Source organism: Acanthaster planci, linkage group LG09 (assembly GCF_054643075.1).
Source record: "Acanthaster planci isolate LZ-2023a linkage group LG09, COTS_SCS, whole genome shotgun sequence".
In the NCBI taxonomy this organism is placed as follows: domain Eukaryota; kingdom Metazoa; phylum Echinodermata; class Asteroidea; order Valvatida; family Acanthasteridae; genus Acanthaster; species Acanthaster planci.
Window position 1 is genome coordinate 3,588,117 of NC_141785.1, and position 18,679 is coordinate 3,606,795.

An 18,679-nucleotide genomic window follows, 5' to 3' on the forward strand; every position below is an offset into this window, starting at 1 on the left:
GGGAAAAAAATTCCAAGGTCAAGGCCATGAAATAATCAGTGACCTACACGCAGGTACTCTTGTCATCGGTCATTGCCCAGCAGCCACTGGTAGCAGTGCGCACCATGAACCTCAGCACTCAGAGGGGGGAAAAACAACCTCATATTTTCGTCGGTTCTGTTCTCGCACAATGGACGCTGTGCTCTGCCTTTTCATACAGCAGTAACTTGATTTTCCGTGGCACTGGTTTAACAAACAGGGGCAGAGGCATCAGGAGAAAAAAAAAAGAAAAAAAAATCAATCTGAACGGGAATTATGTCTACTGCACGGGAAGGCCCCTGTCTTGTGTCAGAAGAAACGGGCATGCCCTTGTCTTGTACAGCCATTTTGGGGAGGTGTGGTGGCCAAAATGGTTGTTCAATCGTCTTTCCTCTCCCTGTACTTGCCTTCCTGTTTAAACATTCCCATCTCCCTGTCGATGTAATCACAGTATTGTTTTCCTTTTGAATTATTCCCCACCGATAGATAAGAACTGGGGGGAGGGCAATAATGTTGGGAAAACTGCCAATTTTCGCTGAATCGCCAGTGTGTAAATATTGGACTGGAGGTTTACTGTTACTCGTGTCTAGCGATTGGCCCTATAAAAACAGGAGCCACAAACACGCACTGTCCCGTCTGCCATGTTGGGTCTACTCACACTAATCAAATCGTCACATTAACAGGAGGCTGGAACATTTTGGGGATTGTCGCCCGTTATGATCATTTATGCAATATGATCCTTTCACGGAATAACAATCACAATGACGCACGAGGCAGTCTTTACAAAAAGTGTTTGCGGTATGGGAAATACAGGAAGGGGGGCGGGGATGCAGGAATGACAAATGGCAACATTACCTGGTTATTTTGCTGGACAATCCTTTGTGCATGCCTTCATATCAATTTTTAATAAGGGACCGGCGGTACCGTGCACGTTCTGCTCTTAACATATTGGTTTGGGAGTGCCTCTCACGTGCCCTTGTTGAAGGTCACACAAGGCCCTCGCTAATTGCATGGAGCGTGTGTCTCATCACGCGTGTTTTAATTGAATACAATGGCCACTTTGAAGGGATATTGATCTCCTTGTCAAGCCCCGCCCCCTGCCCACTTCCAGTGGCATCGGTTCTGGCCATTCAATGACTTGCTGGTGAGGAGGGCGGTTGATCGCTCTGAAAAATGGGGCTCAGTGCTTGACAGCACGAGGAAAAGAGGCCTCAAAAGTACCAAAGGCAGTCATTGTTCGATGCATTTATGAATAAGTATTGGAGTTGTTTCCGTGCGTCACAGAGCCCCCAGGTTGGGACCAAAAATACAACATGAAGTACTCAGCATCTTGGCTGAATAACTTTGCCCAAAGCTGCCAGCATTTTCCTCTAAGTCACAGTGTAGGTGCTGTAGTGCTTAAGATGGTAGATTCAGTGGAAAACTTTTTACTCACAGTCATTTGCTTTTCTTGATGTCATTTTCACAAATTTTCTTTTATTCATCGTTATCAAAATACATGATGTACTCTGTTAATTTTGCGTGTTTATGAGGAGGCATTTGTGAGTGTGGGGGGGGGGGACAGAAGAGCCACCTTATTTGTTAACGTGCACAAAAATGATTGTGAACGAATGGACTTGAGGCTTTGCTCATTGGGTTGAAAAGTCTTCAGTCAGAATGCCTCCCCGTCTGCTGAGTATCAAGGTGAATATGTCATGGTCACTATTATGTGTGTAAAAGGCATTATTGTGAGAACCAGCATGTGAATGAATGCACGCGCCAAGGATGGGCATTTACATTTCAGTTGAAAAATGTTTAGAACACTTTCCCATAATGTTTAAACGTTAAAATGTGTCAACCTCCTGCCCTTACCACAGTGTCATTGAAAACTTTAAACACAACAAATTGCGTACAATGCAAATAAATGACACAAAGTTCCAGTGATGAATTTATGGTATTCCTTTGATATGACCGAGCATTTGCCGGTAAGTGTTCTGAAAATCAGATTACATCTTCCAAGCATCATTTACAATAAAAATGAACATCAGATTGCGTTAATCAAAAGTCAAACCTCTAAAAGGAACAGTTCCACTTAAACATTTGAGAAAATCTGTAACTGGATTTGGAACTTTTTTGTGTAAACGCCCGTCCGTAATGCGCACACTCCATTCGTTTGCACAGTGCTCTGTCTTTTGTTGAAAAATGCCACTAAAGCATCTGCCTTCCCACCTCCCAAAAATAGAGACCAGATAATTATCCGATTGACGGGTTGAATGGGATTTGCCATCTAAATTAATCATTTGTTTGGATATCTTCTGAAAACTGTATTCAAAAAGGATAAGGAATTGTGGGTTTTTAATACATGCATGGATTTCTTACATGGCCTCCGAGTCCGAAGATTTCATGTCTCCTACAATATTACACAGCAAACCTGTGTAGCTGTATCAGGTCTGTTAAAAACCGGCCTTCAAATTTTCTTGATTTTGGCATTTTCAAAAATAGGAGTTTGGAAAGGATTCGCCGAATGGATAGCTGAATTGCACATTGCTTTCACTTAATGACCATTATACCGGATGTACGTCACTGGAAATGTAAGGGTTAATAATTGATGGCTGTGATGAAATTATGACTGTTGCCAAATTAACTTAACCCATTTGGAAAGTTTTTTTTTCCGTTCTGAACATGGTACGATAAAATGAAACCCAAAATAGATCAATTGACCATGAAGACCACTCCCCCAGTCATTCTGAATATATTACTTGATGGTTAATTTGATGAATATGGATGTGTTCTTTTTGATCCTACCCACCGATTTATGGAACATGGTGGTGGAATAACGCCTCAGTCATTTCTACTGAGTGATACGTACATGGCTTTTTCCCTGCCGCTTGCCTTCTGCCGTGGTGTCGTGGAACAGCTTGTAATTAACAGTGTATGATAATGATGCACAGTCTGTGTTTGACAAGAAATGAGCGTCATTTTTCTCTGATGTGTTTTTTTTTTCTGACAAGGCCCCAGTAGTAGATGTGTGTCATAAGTTAGTACGATTGGGGGACATTTGTTTGCTCTGTGCATTAAAGTGAATTTGAAAGTGTTAAGTGACATAATGTCAAATTCAAAATGACTCATGCAAATGCTTTGAGCATATGGCGGCTCTGTACCTGCAGAATTCACTGCAAATAGCATTTCTCACAAAGTCTGCATGCAGCATCCGCGTCTGCTGTAAATGCAGCTAACAAAATAAATTGACAGGCATTACGTTCCTACCTGCAACAATTTCCTTTCTAATTTTGTTCAGCCTGTACCTTCAAACAGTGTAACACCGATTCTGCTTAATGATGTAATCCCCAGTCTTGTTGGCTGGGCCGTCCTTCAGCAAACTTTACCTTCCCCATTAGAGAGACAACAATGGCCGTCTGTTTTTGTGAGATCGCCGGAATGCTTCCCAGCCAACAACACTTTTTCCTCTCCCACACTCCGTGCAGAGTAAATTCAACCTGTCGAAAAATGTGCACGTAAACTAATAGAGCCACATGTGTACATATTTCTGTAGCCAGCGGGGCTATAAGGAATCCGTCTGCGCATGGGACCTAGCCGGTTCGCGATAGAACGGGGCCAGTGTGTGGACCCAGCTGAAATTTGGTTTTGTCCACACCACCTCAGCGTATTCCGATACTCTCTAAACAGACTTGTGGTTGCGAGTATAAAATGATGGATAAAGTTTGGGGTACGTACCGGCCACAGTTGGCTGTGATAGTTTTGGTCTGACACGTCTGTTGCCTGGGAATTCATTCATTCTACCCATGGTCCACAGGTAATGCAGCTTGATTTAAGCTCTCACAATGATCTCTATCTCAGGTTTTTTTTTGTGCCAATGGTAATACATGTACTTCGAGTCCTCACAGCTTCAAAATCAAGTGAATCATTCAGTGCAGGTTTTTGTTTTGTATTTTTTATAGTTGGCTCTTCAGTTTTGTGCCACTTGAGGGCAGTATACTCACATTGAGGACATGTAATCTCCTAACTTGGATGCTAAGAGACACTTAATACAACATGCCCAGACATGTTCTGCAGTCTTAGTTAATGTTAGTGCCTGTAGCAGTTGTCATTGCTTGAGATGTTTGATAGTATCAGCCAACTTCAAATAGTGAAATTTCATGTCAAAGTGATACCAGATGGCATGATTCATGTGAGTGGAAAGATTTTATCTGTGAATGAAATCATGACTTCATTAACTTAACGATCAGATACCCATTTTTCCATTCAGAATTCTAACAGACCTTTCTTGACGGAATTTTTTTTCCCCGCAGACCATACATACATGCATTTATTTTGCCTGAGGAAAATGAGGCAATTTCTGTAACAACAGTACGAAATTTCTGGGGAAGAAAATACTTTTGGTTTTTGCACATTATTTTTTAGTGTTTATGCTACAGGCTGTACAAACTGTGTTTTGTATTGAAAAAATGTGAAACTGTTTTTTGTGTGTGACTTGTGTAACATCTCTTGGATAAAAAAAATAATCTGGCTCCAATTGTTTTTTTCCCCATTCCCTTTTTGTCCTCCTGCAGGTTTTGGGTTTGTCGTCATGGAAACTGAGGATGATGTGAACAAAATCTGTGAGATGCACTACCATGAAGTCAAAGACAAAATGGTGAGGTGGCGGTTGTTTGTAAAGAACTTTTCCTTTTTTTCCCTCCCCATTTTAGGTTAAATTTCCAAAATGTTTAACTTTGTTTAAAAGTTCATGCTTTTTGCTAAAAAACAGAATGGATGTGTGTCGTGTCTCTGTTTGATTTCGATTTAATTTTGCTTTGTGATTAAATTGTTTTGAATGGACACTGACTCTGTGGTGGAGCTTCGAACCTCTTAACCTCGGCCGGGGTTTGTGTGGGATTTCCAGATCTTTTGTAAAAATATTCAAGATTTATGGACTTTCTCTTTGGCATGGCTTTGCCAAAACTAGAAGTTTTTATTTTCGTTCACAGAATGTAATCGCTTTGCAGCCTGCATTTTGTAGCCATGAGGCCTTATTTTCATGAGATTCTCAGTTGCAGCAACTTTGTGTCACTCTTTTCCCCACCATTCTGGTTATAGGTCGAGACCAAGAAAGCACAACCCAAAGAGGTCATGATGCCCCAGAACCAACTACGCCAAAGGACAGCACTCATGAGGAACATGTATGGCATGTATGGTGAGTGTCATGGATTGAAATCCCGCTGCCCCACTGGGCCATTGGGGCCATATTGGTCTTGTTCCCCGAAACGTGCCCAGACTTTCTTGATGCATTGTCAGGGGTGCCTGACTGTTTTTAAGTGAAATGGTAGGGATGGGAGGTGGGGTCATGCAGTGAACTGAGTTTCCATGCCATTTCACAAAAGGTGGGGAAAAGCTGAGAACTTATTTTGTGTTCTTTGTTTCATTCTTTTGTTGTTGATCCAGTTACGCCGTGGACGCCTTACGCACAAGGTACCTGCGCCAACGCAAGTGAGAACCCATCCCTTTTCTCAGAATTATTTCATTTGATGCTATTTCATGCATTTTGGTTGAAATAAGAAACCTGTTTTGATTTTTTGCAACTCAAACCTTTTTTTTTCAGTGTTAGAACAAGTAAAAAGTATTATTACCCCTGAATCTTAGTGTGTAGTTGGGAAAAAAAAAGTCGCTGTTAACAACTGGAAGTCCTGTTGCAGGGGTGTTTTCAACTGCCACATTTTCTAATTGAAGGGATATTTTTGTTGGGGAGCAGACGGGCTGGTTTTAATCCCAAACGGCATCAAGTCGGGTAGAGTAAAGCCTCCGACTTTGCCTCGATGTCGGTTTTCTTAACCCACGAAGCAATATTGCGGGGTGGGGGGGGCACTCTCAGTTGAGTTGTATTTGACTGACAGGCTGTTTGAATGGGATGTGCGTTTGGATTGTGTCAACAAGCCTTGCACGAAACTGATTAAATCCTCCCTTCGTTTTCTCTTTATCTTTGGCAATAAAATGCCACTTGAAAGGGTCAACAGTTGTCTTGGCTCAAACTTTTTAGTGAGCGTCAGTTAACTTTAAAGCAGAAACGCAGCATTTTCCCCGAGCTTTTGGTGCTGTAAATGACGTGTAATTGGCTACATGCTTTTTAGAATGGATGTGGTTTGTTGTTATTCGAAGGCCATGACCTTTGTCCTATTGTACATTAACCAGTCTTTATATTACTACTGTTTGAGGTTACAAACTCTTCTAATACATTTTGTTCTCAACTCTTCTGGCTGAAGATGTAGGTGAAACACATGTGAAATACAATGCTTATAGTTTGAGGTCATTAGGGCACCAGACCCATTTCTGTTATTTGGTTGACTGTATTTAAGGCTCAAAATTCAATCAAAGTAGAGTGTAAGAAAATAAGGAAAGTTCTCTCTGACAAATATCAAGGCAGTCTTTCTCTTTGTCTTTTTAATAATATGAAAATGCTTCTTAGGACAATAGTGTTAAGAGCTTTTCGGCGTACAGGAAGGAGGAAATCAGATGGAGAACTCCATGTTGGAACTATTGATAGAATGGAGAGATACTGTCTATTTTGTGTCGTCCCAGTTTTACATGTATTTTATTATTATTATTGTTTTTTTTTTAATTAATCAATGGAGGAATTGCCCTATACTTACAACTGTGACATGATTTCCCCCCACACCTGTCTTATTTCAATAGGCTTATCTTCTCCCATGCCGATTCTCCTGGAGTCTGTCCCTAATGTCAAAGGCAAGTTCCTGGCCCAGGGCTTTCAGTTTTGTGTGTCTTCATTTTCGCTATTTGTCCCTACCAGTGGGTCCCCCACAGCCCTGGGCATCCCAGTCCAGCCATTTGTCAGCTCACTGTGCCAATCATCACAGTGGATCACAGTGGACCATCAGTGTCTGGTCACTCAATCCAAATCATTCGCCAAATCATTCAGTGAAACACGCCATGCCCTTGTTTCATTCAATCAATTATTTCAATCAGTCATTTAATCAGTCTGTCAACGCCAATCAGTAATTCAGCAAAAGTTTGTAAAACTATCTTTGCTTTTCTACATGTACCTTCATACATCTGCACAGACCAAGCATTCATCACAGACAACATATCACATACCCTATGAACACACAATCACTCAATGAAATACTTACCTTCTTATTGAAATGATTTATCAGTCTACTAAGCATTCCATCAATTAATTGGCCAGTAGTTCACTACTTTCCCACCAATTAGCTCATAAATGAGCAATCAGAAATGCACCAGTTTGAGATCACATTGTCCACTCAGTTCAAGACACAGTTATTCTCATCTTTCATATCAGTGGGCTAGTTGACTAGTCTTAGTTTAGCTCGGTAATCAGTGATTCTCACTTACTTGACTGTAAATTTGTTGTGATGACCTCAGCAAATCTTCTCCTGTTTTTACTATGGAGTCCTACTCCTTGCAAGACTCCCTTGATGTCTTAGCCAATCATTAAGTTCTAGCACGCTAATCAAACTTCGCACTTGTCATCATAACAGTTTTGTGTGATTGTAATCTTCTTTTACGATCTGTGGCAATGTCTTGTGTTTTTAGGTATCTTTTCCTTTTGGTCTTTATTTCATTGTTGAGCTTTATAAGAGTGAAAAGCAAAAGTGTTTTTTCATCTCTGCTGTATGTTTGTCGTGTGAAAAAACTTTGTGTTTAACATGTGAAATCTGTGCCTTTCTTGTTGGAGCCTTTTACGTGGAAGAGCAGCAGTGTTGTGTAAACTTTGCTCTCTCTTTCTGAGAGGAAGTCATGTGGTCTTGTTTTTGGGGACATTTGACAACTCCTTGGACTGTCTTTGAGAATAGTACTGCCGTCAGAGACAGTTGAAAAAAAAACTTTAAGCCTTTGGTTCTTATAGAGACAGAACAAATCAACCCTTTTGTCAAGCTTCTGGTTTTTTTTTTTTTTGAATAGCTCATGTCAACTTCATTTTAAAGAAGGTCACTTAGAACCTTCTTTTCATTGTTTTGGAGTTTGTTGAAAGGGGGAATTTGACTTGGAATAGATAATCTTGCATGTTAAGTCATGCCACTGTGGTTTAAAAAGATGTAAAAGGTGGCAGTCTACAAAACTTATATCTCATTTTGATGTGTGGAAATACTTGTTTTGTGAGGAAGGAAAGAATCATGCCTTTTGTTGCATTTGGTTTTGACATCGTTCAGCTTTTTCTGAGTTTGCAGTTGAGTCGTTGGCTTTAGCAGGAGTTTGTCTAGTGTTAACGACCGGTGTTAAAAAAAAAATCAATTTTTTGTTGTTACTCGACAAGGCTCTCGCTTTAAGTTATCCCATTGCTAAAATGTATTGCCTTGAAGCGCTGCGGCACCCATTGATCTCATTGTGGGATCTAATCCTGCCTTCAACGGGCCAATTAGCTGCCAGAGCGGCAGGAAATTTTGGCAGATGTTTTGCCTTCTGTGGTCAACCTTTCCCCTTTTTTTTTTTCGCTGCAAATGTCTGATGGATGTGGAATTAGTTTTTGTTGCACGGAAGATTTGTTGCCATCTTGGTTTTTTTTCTTTCTTTGTCGTTACGATAAAGCATGAAGCAAAGATGATGTTGATATCTTTACTTGTGGTCTATCAGTGTTTCTCTAGGAGGGAGAAATTTGTGGCCTTTTTTTAGCTGTTTGTACATGTGTTGCTAGATAGGATGTGGTACAGAGAGATGATGGGTAGAGTTATGTATGTATTTCATATTTAATTTTTTGATCTGACCTTAAGTTACATATTCTTTCTTGTGTTTTTTTCTTTTCCTTTTTCTCGATACAGGTTATCCAGCCAATTTTGCATTCGGTCGGTCGATTCCTGCCTACCCTCCCTTCACCCCGTACTTTAGTGGTAAGTTCTCATTTTTGAAACCTGTCTAGTTTGTCTTTTGGACCTTTGCCAATGTCACATCATAATATACCAGTGATTCCATTACATTGAGAAAAAGAAGGAACTGCTCTGCCCGACGTGAGTTTTCAAAAAGCAGAAGTTCAGCATATTTGCATGTTGGCCCATGTTTTTTCAGACAAGTGATTTTGAAAATTACATTACAAAAATAGAATGTTTCAAGTGATATTGAACCCAAACCTTTGTTCATCAAGAAAATGTGTGTCTCAGTGTTTTGGAATCCTGCTCAGAAATTCTTGTCACGCTTCACTTATCATTTGCATATGTTGCATGACTTGTCACCTGATTGGCTCAGAGCGTTTGTCAGCCTTAGTAACCATTACCATGGTAGCTGAGTAGCGAATTAGAAAAAACCCTTCCTTGGGCTTGTAGTGTTTAGAATGTAGTTGTTTTCACTCTGTTGGTTTGAATTGAAGCTTTACACTGAAGACTCGGATCATTTAAAAATCCTTCTTGGGAAAACTACTCATGTAAAAGTGAGTCTAAGAAGTGCACAAGGATTTAATGGTATGCTTTTTTTTTCTGAAATGGACCAGTTTTCCATATTAAACACGAAAACGCTTTACTTGAATACTTGATGCATACATATAGCCACTTTAAATTCCTCCCTGTGATTCAGCGGAGAATGGTTTCTCTTTCCATTGTGAGTCAAGACCCAGTGGTATTTTACCTGTAAAGAAGCAATCCTTGCCGTGTGATTGGCAGTGTACTCTGTCTGAATAAATAAATCTCCTGTTTTCTTCAAATGTAATCTTCAAGGATTAGTGACTGATAGTCCATCTGCGACCGTCTGGAGACACTTTAAAGTATTTGGGGAATTCCTGTGACTTATGTAGGATTTGATTTGATGCTGCTGCAAAAGTGGAGGGGAAAAAGCCTTGGTCGTTGTGTGATGTATCTTGCGCCTTTTTCGTTGGAGAGATGTGTTAAAAGTGATGAACGATTTTAAATTCAGTCTTGATGGTGGATATACAGCTCTGTGTTGGCTTCATACATGCATTGTCTGTAGTTGGGGGCTTGGGTTACACATAAAGCTCAACAGTGGTTTAAAGAAATGCTGTTGGAGATGGTTTCGCTGAAAATTCATTTTGTCTCATTAAATGGACATTGCCTGTCTCTGGCTAAAAATCGACCGGGGAAAATGGATGAAAGAAATGTGATACATGGTTTAAAATATACAGAATTTGAGAAATGAAACAAATTCTCCTGCAAAAATTGCCAGTTAGCAATATAATGTATTCATGGCTGTCGGTGAGTGAAACTTTGCATTTCATTTGACACCAGTGGTACTCTTGCTGCAAAAATATGGAACTAACTTTCCTTACGCCATTACGATAGTAGACAAGAAGTGGTTCGAAGAGATGATCAGAAAGTGGACTTTGCTGGAAGTATTCACACTGGCTTACAATGTAACTGAGAGGTCTGTTGCTAAGGCTTGTTGCCATGGAATTGTTGGCATAGAAACACACACTTGATGGGTGGAGATACAGTTGGGCTATGTACCGGTAGTTATTGGAAGGAAGATTCACATGGTGTCTGTGTGATGAAAACGGTTGTTGCTTGCATGTCCTTTGATGGATACTCTTTTCAAGGATGCCCCTATGCCAAACAGTTTTGCTGAGAAGCTCAGGTCTTTGCATTGAGGTTTTTCCATTTTTTTCCCTTCAAATTATTACATTTGGTGGCCCGTGTATGCTAATGGTTATTTAGGTGTGCCTTGTTCGTGTGTTGTCCGTGTACACGTATGTCTTACTGAGAAAAGTATTTGGCATTCTAATCAAACATGTATTCCATGCATAAATGGTCGCCTGGTTAACCCAATTCAAAGTGGTCCCAGTTTGCTGGAGAAACGGTTGATCAGATCTACAAATGATGTTTTGTATTTCAGAATCGAGGAGTGTGCATTCGAATCTAACTCACATATCTGTGTTCATGATTAATATTACATTTCTGTGACTTTCAATTGTGTGATGTAAATGTCAGTCTTTCCAAGAAGCATCCCCCTCTCCCCCGCGAGGTTTGCTTGTGGCAATAATTGGAATCTGTCACATCTGCATGGCCTTGCCTTGACGTGTGCCCGTACTCCTTGAGCAGGGAGGATTTTTGTCAAAGCATGAGAATTGAATATTGAGTTGGCTCACCCAAACCTAAAGCCTGACCAGATGAGAGAAGATTTCCCCCAAATAAATCAAACCGGGTTGAAAATGGAAAATACAAGAGAGAGAGGAGATGAGAAACACAAAGTAAAAATTCCTGGAAGCCATCCTGCGATACATGTTCATTCTGTGTGTTTCACTCATATTGTCTTTTTGGTGTGTACTCTTCGCTTGTGTATTTGTACATCAATTTGTGTATACAAGTGTGCTGTAACTTTTTTCATGTGGAATGACTTTTGAAGAAAAGGACAAAATGTTCAAACTGAAGTTGAAAAGTGAACTGTGTATTGCCTTCACGACAACCAACCTTTTTTCAACCTTGAACCTTGACTTGTATCACGGTGTACGTGCGTGCATACCACAATCCTTGTGCCCAGGGTTTGGCGGGGCCTCGCCGGCCTTTACCCCCGGACACCAGCGTGGGCCAGCCAGTAGAGGGCGCTCCACCGGACGGGGTGGCTATGCAAGCTACCACAGTGCACCAGGTAAACGGTTACCGTGGTTATGGAAGAAGATACAGAGTGTTCAGGTTGCGTGTGTCTTGAACAGGGTTCTCCCCGAGGATTTTGCTAAAGTTGCCCAAATTTGCTGTTTTGTTTCTTTTAAATTGAATCTTTGACATTGCGCTGTACAAGCATTCAAGTCCACCTGAAAGTTTTAAAAGCTTCAATAGCTGGAATTGTTTTCTTCAGTGGGGAAGTGTGCTTTGTTGAGGTCTGTTGGTCTTATATCAAGAATCTCCCATTGAACCTCTGTGATCTGTCATCTTTAGTGTTAGGCTGTATCTGAAACGGGCATCGTTTTGTGTATCACAGGCCAAAGCCATAGCCCGGATATCCTTATTGCGACCCAGCCTCTGGTATCAAGGATTAGTTGGGTAAACTCCCTTTTTAACTCATGAAATAAGAATGGGAACAATTATTCTTTTATTTGAAGTAAGATCCTTTGGGAAAGATCGGTTAGATTTGAGAAGTGTCTCAAATTAATGGCAAAAACCTCAAATTCAGTAAGCATAATGAATGCACAAGGATAGATTTATGAATGTTAAGTAGGGCCAGGCGTCATGAAATTTGCTTTGCGTTCGGGAGAACCCTGTGATGTCGTGTGTGATTCTTTCACGTGGTGTGGCCTGTCATCATGCCTAACTGCATCGTGCTTTGCTCTTGGAATGACCAACTTCTTAATCCAGCTTCACTCTCCTTAAACAGTATTAACGCTGATACTTTTGGTGGGGAAGGAAGAGGGGAAGTGGAAAGGAGATGTGGGCAGAGGAACAGTGGTGGTGGTGGTGGGGGGGGTGGTTTCTCTAGGGGACATTGCTTGGATGTGGTTGTTTCTGGAGTTTTTTTGGGGGGGGGTCGGGTCTGTTTTTGCTCCAAATTAGTGAAAATCATTTGGAGGAAATGCGGTATGGTTTTGGTGTTCTTTGGTCCTGCAAAAAAGGGATAATGCAAAATACCTCATAGATTCCCATTCAGAACTTCATCTGCACATCTAGAAAGGCTTGTAAACCTCCATCTGGGACAATTTTATGGAATTTGAGGAAATGCTATGATAATTGTACAGCTGTTGGAAAAGAGAAATGACATTGCTGGCATTACTGCATACATGAGTTCACTGCATGGAATGTGAATAACATAAGCCCAGTTCTGTCATGTTTTGTTAAATGTTGAATTTCTGCCCACTGTCTTGCCCAGCGGGCTTTCTCTTCTTACAAACTCACAATACTTCTCAGTTGGGGAGGGGGATGTCTGTGTTCTCTCCACCCCCCAAAATCTAACACACTGACGAGTGACATTAGTATGTCTGCATGGTTTTGTCAGTTGACTAGGCTTTCATCCCTTGCTCATTGCTATTGCCATCGCCTATGGGGCAGCTTTGCTGAACACTGATTGGTTAGAATGTTTTGTACTTGTGTTGTGGCGGTTCATCAATATTCATACATTGGGGGAGAAAGCCATCTGACTGGACAGATGTCTTTGGGTGTTTCCACAATTGCTGCCATGGTCGTCAGGAATTGTCAGTCAGTGTGAGCTGACAGCCTCTGTGCAGGCCGTCTCACCGGTTAGAAACGTTGAAGGGAACATGGCTGCCATTTGTCATTTTTTGTTTAATATCCTTTTCCGCTGGTGGTGTTTAAACCTGCACTGTGTTTACTGAGCTGTACTGCTAACATTTTCCTTCAAGCACAGAAGATGCCTCAGTACTTTTGTCTTAGTTAAGGACTGCATTGAACAATGAATCGTTGTGATTTCCGGTAGACACTAGATCAACTTGTTGCAGAACGTGGCAAATCTTATTTGCTGCTCAATTGACTGTTTCATTGAATAGATCGAGAAACGTTAGCTGTTGGAAGTGTATAATTGTCAACATTAATAGAGTACTGAAGTGACTACGTCACGCGCATAATTGTGCGTGTAAAAGGCATTACAGCGAGAATCAGCGCGCGAACCAACACGCACGCGTACGCCATTTGTTTGCACTACACTTTCTGGTTCACAGTGACGTCACACTTCGGTACTCTATTGTCAACATTAATACCCAGATCTTCATTCAGTGCTCGTATGTATACATGGCTACATGGCATATATACACCAGTTAATCATTAATATGCCTTCCCGTCTGTTGAGCATGACAGGGAAAGTTTTGGAACAGTTCAATTTAATTTAAGATCCTACCCTACCAATTTGTACTTGAACACAGCTGCGAGTGGCAATTTTTTGTTGTTTGTACGGTACTGTTGAAAAGTAGCTTGGCTTAAAGTGTAGTCCTGCATTTCCAAATTGTGGTACCAAAAGGCCAAAACTGATTATGTCACCCTGTGGACTTGATGTGGCATCAGTTGAGAATTCTTGAATTTTTTATTTGATGTACAGATGTGTTTTGCTTTATTTGTGTCCTGAACATTTGTATAGCAGTGTACGGTTGTTCTGAAATTTTTTTTTTGCTTTGTTAAATTTAGAAAAAGGGATAGTTTTCCTACTTCCTCTATTTGTGCGCACATGGTCAGATCAGTTGGATTAAATGTTTCTGGGGCCATGGAAAATCTGCGGTTGGAATTTAGCTGGGAAAGTCCCATATATGATAAACTCTTAAGTTGTAGAGTTATGGGTATATTTCTGTAATGATGTGGAGACGGTGTTTGACTCCTCTGAATGGGGTTTCATTTGCATCTGCATTGGTTAAGAGAAATGGGCGGTCAAATTGTCCACGTTGAACCTATTTACTTACTGAATGACAAGACAGAAAAATAGTTTCCTGGAATGTATAAAAGTCGTCTGAAGAAAGTGGTGTGATTGGTACTTCAAGCCATATGGAAGAATAGAAATGATGCTGTTTAATTCCTGAATGATTTATTCAACGGCACGTTTCATATTGCTTCAGAAAGCTGCCTGCTTGGCATATAATCTTTAATGTCACCAAGGCAACCAAGGTTGTCACTTAAAGTATTAAGACACATTCATTAAACACCAATAAGATGTTAATGCAGGTTGTGGGTTGGTTTTTCTATTGGCTTGTCTGTGTGTATCCTTGTATGCACACTTGTACTGTCAAGGCCTAAGAGAGAGAGAAAAAAAACAAGTTCAGATCATAATTTTGTTTTTCAATGTCATGCATGCTGCCAAACAGAAATCGCAGTGGGCTCGACCACTGAGTTGTGTGTCCATGTAGCTTCATTTTTTTGCTTAAAATAAACATGGAAAAAAGGAGCACCCCTCCGAGTTGTGTAACTGATGAGTTGTGATAAACCAAACATGTGAACCCCGTGTACAATTCACAGAAAACACCAATGAACAGCTGACCTACCTGAAGACGACAGGGCTTGACAAGTCTGTCTGTATCGCCTCCCCAGGCTTGCACGCCTATCCTGGCGGCTATGCGGTCATGCCGCACGGACTGCAGCCGGCCGTGGACCAACGCCGCACCGGCGGCTACATTCCGTACTCGTACCCGGACTACGGCTCGGCGGGGCCCGCGGCGCCTGCCGCGACCCTGCGAGCGGCCAACGCGCATAACCGGACGGATGGCGGCACGGCGGTGACTCAGCACCAGCAGGCCGACTACAACCGAGAGTACCACCAGGCTGCTGGTAATGTTGCATCTACTACTAGTACAACCTCTAGACCGAGATGACGCGTGGTGACATGCCACCCTTGTAAAAACATACCATCACAGACAGACACACAAACCACTACAAATGGACACCCCTTTATTTTCACACGTTACCCCCAAAAGAACCTTACACAGTGGTTTTCCTCCAATAGTTACCATTGTAACCATAGCAAAGAAATATCACTTAAATGTTATACTCCATTTTGCCAGAGTAACTAGGTTCACATTGTAAAGACATCGCTAATTGGTAGAGTCCTTGTGTTGTCCCAGACACGGAGGAAGAAATAGACCTTCCTCTTTGTCCCAGATAAGTCAACAGAACATGTAGATAGGTCAGTCCCTTTATAGGTCTGTGTTGTTTTTTCTCAAGTGTAGTACTATCCACTCCAGATGTCATAAACACACTCCCACAATTTGCATGGTTTCCATGGAAACATTTGGCAAAGATTGGTGCCTCTTTAGCTGTCTTTATTGCTACCACTTAGTAACTGTCAGGTTAAGGCACAGTCCTCCAATGGCTTCAGCGTAGTTGTGGTTACCCAAATACAAATTCAACTGAAATGTACATGTACGTTCACCATGTACTTTCTGTGGGATTGATACGTATGAGTTAAGGATGCCTATATCCATGCATTTGGGATGTAATGGAATACTAAAATACCCATGCTTTTAATAATTGTGAGTGTCCGGGTAAAAGAGTCTTTAAGGATCTTCACGCACCTCTGGAATGACCTAACCAGCGGAGCCTGCTTCATTAACATCTCCCATTCGTTACAAACCTTGCATGGATTTAGCGATCCTGCTTGATCGAGTTTGTTGTCCACAAGACATTTCTTTTTTCCTGTTTTTTTTTTTTTTATAGTCCTAACACTTAGTGTGTGTAGTTTGCGTGTCTTTCCTTTGTTACTCATAGATCATTTCAGTAGAGAGTAGTGTGCTGACAAAACCTCATCCTTCATCAATGCCAAGTGTGACAGTTTTTTCTTCAGTTTTTTTTTTCGGGGGGGAGGGGAAATCCTGTGGTATGTTTGTTGAATTTCTTGTCCAGCCTACAGCTTTGAAAAATTCATTGGTTGAAAATGTGCAGATGCTTTAGGACAGCATATAAATCAGAAGATATCTAGTCCATTTTGAAGTACCAGTGTTCCTATTGGAATAAGAAGTGAGCCTGCATACCACAGGATGTTTTCCCATTGAGTTTCCATCCTGAGTTTACCACGTCAAATCATTAGGCATTAAAATGTGCAAAGGATTCAAATCTCAGCATTCAGTAAGTGCAGCTGTTAACGTTTTGGAGAGAAGGATTTACCAGTCTCCTGGTGGGAGTGTCCTGAGCAGACCGTCATTTTCGCCCTTTTTGACGATCTCGTTTTGATAACCTTGCCCCTTTTGCAGTGATGAACTCCCCCTATGCCCAGCAGAGCTATGCCCCGTCCCCCTCCCCAGTCAACAGCCGCAGTGGTTTCAACGTCAACAGTAGCCCGGGACCCATGGACCTCTATGCGGTCTCCACGACTCAGGCCGAGCAGAATGCGATGACCAGCAACTTTGTGCCGGCTGTCAGCCCACAACCAAACAGCTACGGGATGGGGCAGGTAAAAAAATGAATAAATGAATAGTAACAAAAAAATTGTTCAGTTCTGAAGGTTTAATAGGACAAGATTACATGTACTGCCCTGAAAATACAATTTATGTTAAGATTGAGTAACCTTTGCCCTGCAAAGATGGATGCTTGAAGCATGTAGTGGATGGTTTGCCCTGTTTTTCATGAAATGAAGTGAATCATAATTGTTTATTTTCCGGAAATTGGACTCTTGCCTTCTTGAGAATATACCCTAAACTTCTGCTCAATTGTCACAAAAGGAAGAATCTGCTTCAGGGTATTATCAGATTAGGATACATCCCCCCTCCGGAAAAAACAGAAACAAAACCAAAAACACAAACCTGCAGTCTCCTCTCTTATTCACTTAACCTAGAGATAGTTGAAACGTTCGGTACCTTTGTATGAACACTAAAAGCAAAACAAACATCCAAATGTTTTTTCCCCTCCAATTGTAGCTTTTGCCGAAAAATAAATGGACGAAATTTATTGTCGTTGTTGAACTTGGAAGGATTTGCCCACAAACCCAAAAAGAAAAAATTACAAGGAGAAGAAAAACAAGGTAGAAAGGTTCCAACCAAAACAAACAGAGGGATTGATGCCATCTCTGCTCTCTTTCTCTTTTCTTCATTCCCGATAATTCCCCCCTTTTTGCAATGTTCACGCTCGGTCCTCGCATCTTAATTCTAGAAGGTAATGTCGTATTCATTGTACCTATATTTGGTTTTTATTCTCCCCTCTTCACTTTTTTCTTGTAACGGCTGGCAAGTGTTGTGAACTAGAATTCTGTTGAATATATTTATCTCCATATTGATATTGTAACCACACCTTAGACTAGAATAATCCATTTTTAATTAATTGCCGTCTTTTTGGACTATTTTATTTGATTTACATGTTATTTATTCCATTTTCTTGTTGTCTTATGCACTCATGGTAGTGTGTAGCTGGCTTGCACTGCACTAACCACGTTTGCTTTTATCCCACAGACCAAAAAATGTGAAACCTTGAAGAACAAAATAAAAGTTACCGTGAAATTCGTAACTAGAAAAGATTTGTGCAGTTCCTACTTTTGCGACAGCGATTTTGGATTTGTTAACTGCTTCCTTAATTGCAGCCATAATTAGAAGCAAACTAGAACTGGTTGCAGTGTGTACTTTGCGGTGCATGTGATATGAAGTCATGGTAACAATGGAGGTGTTTTTTTGTGGTCGAATCATCTGAAATACTCCTTTTTTCTCTCCCCCCGTCCTCTCATTCAGTTGGCTCTAAAAACACTGTCCCTGCTCCCAGTCATAATGGCTTGGTTCTTAAAAATGCACCGTTGTGCAAGTCCATTTGCAAAACCTCAGCACACTCTCGCCAACTTAAATAAGTTGAATTGTATTCATTTTTCCTGAAAAAAGAATCTTATGCGAGCAGTCAAAACAGCCCGTATTTTGTCAAATGTATTTAAATGGATTTATTCATAATTTTTCTTTTTGTGGTTGTGGATTGCACTTTCCAGAGAGAAAAAAAATTGATGTGGAAGGCCCAAATTGGCTTTGGAATACTCCTATGGGAAAAGCTTGCCTTTGCCGAATGCACATGTTGATTGCAGTGAAACGGGATCTCAGGTTGAAGCTGGGAAGAGTTTAAAAAAGAGAGCCTGATTATAAGTGCCGTGGTAGCACAGCTGAAAATGACCCCAACAATTCAGAAGAAATGGGTTTCTTAAATCAAAATCCTTCCCGAAGTGAAAACTTGTTCAGATCTGTTTGTAAAAAAAGAGAGGTGTCCTTTACAAAGTTCACCTGGGCAGTTTTTTTTTGGAAAATAGAGGTGGAAATCACCTCTGCACTTGTAGAGACAGTTCTGACTTTAACCAGCAGAAAATGAAAAAAAATTTCCTTGTTTTGCCA

General features: G+C 41.0%; 1 protein-coding gene across 9 annotated transcripts in view; it reads left to right on the forward strand.

Moving 5' to 3' along the window:
* The window catches only part of LOC110986756 (RNA-binding protein Musashi homolog 1-like), a 169,505-nt gene that overhangs the window by 140,491 nt on the left and 10,335 nt on the right, over positions 1–18,679 (forward strand). For 3 of the 9 annotated variants that reach the window (XM_087140817.1, XM_087140818.1, XM_087140820.1), the window contains 7 exons: positions 4,569–4,651; positions 5,095–5,189; positions 5,426–5,484; positions 6,685–6,735; positions 8,787–8,855; positions 14,850–15,158; positions 16,577–16,776. In XM_087140817.1, coding sequence (XP_086996943.1) covers positions 4,569–4,651; positions 5,095–5,189; positions 5,426–5,484; positions 6,685–6,735; positions 8,787–8,855; positions 14,850–15,158; positions 16,577–16,776 — 866 coding nt within the window. Of the gene's footprint in view, positions 1–4,568; positions 4,652–5,094; positions 5,192–5,425; positions 5,485–6,684; positions 6,736–8,786; positions 8,856–14,849; positions 15,159–16,576; positions 16,777–18,679 lie in introns of all 9 variants that reach the window. The other 6 variants (XM_087140819.1, XM_087140824.1, XM_087140821.1 and 3 more) reach the window with 6 other exon arrangements.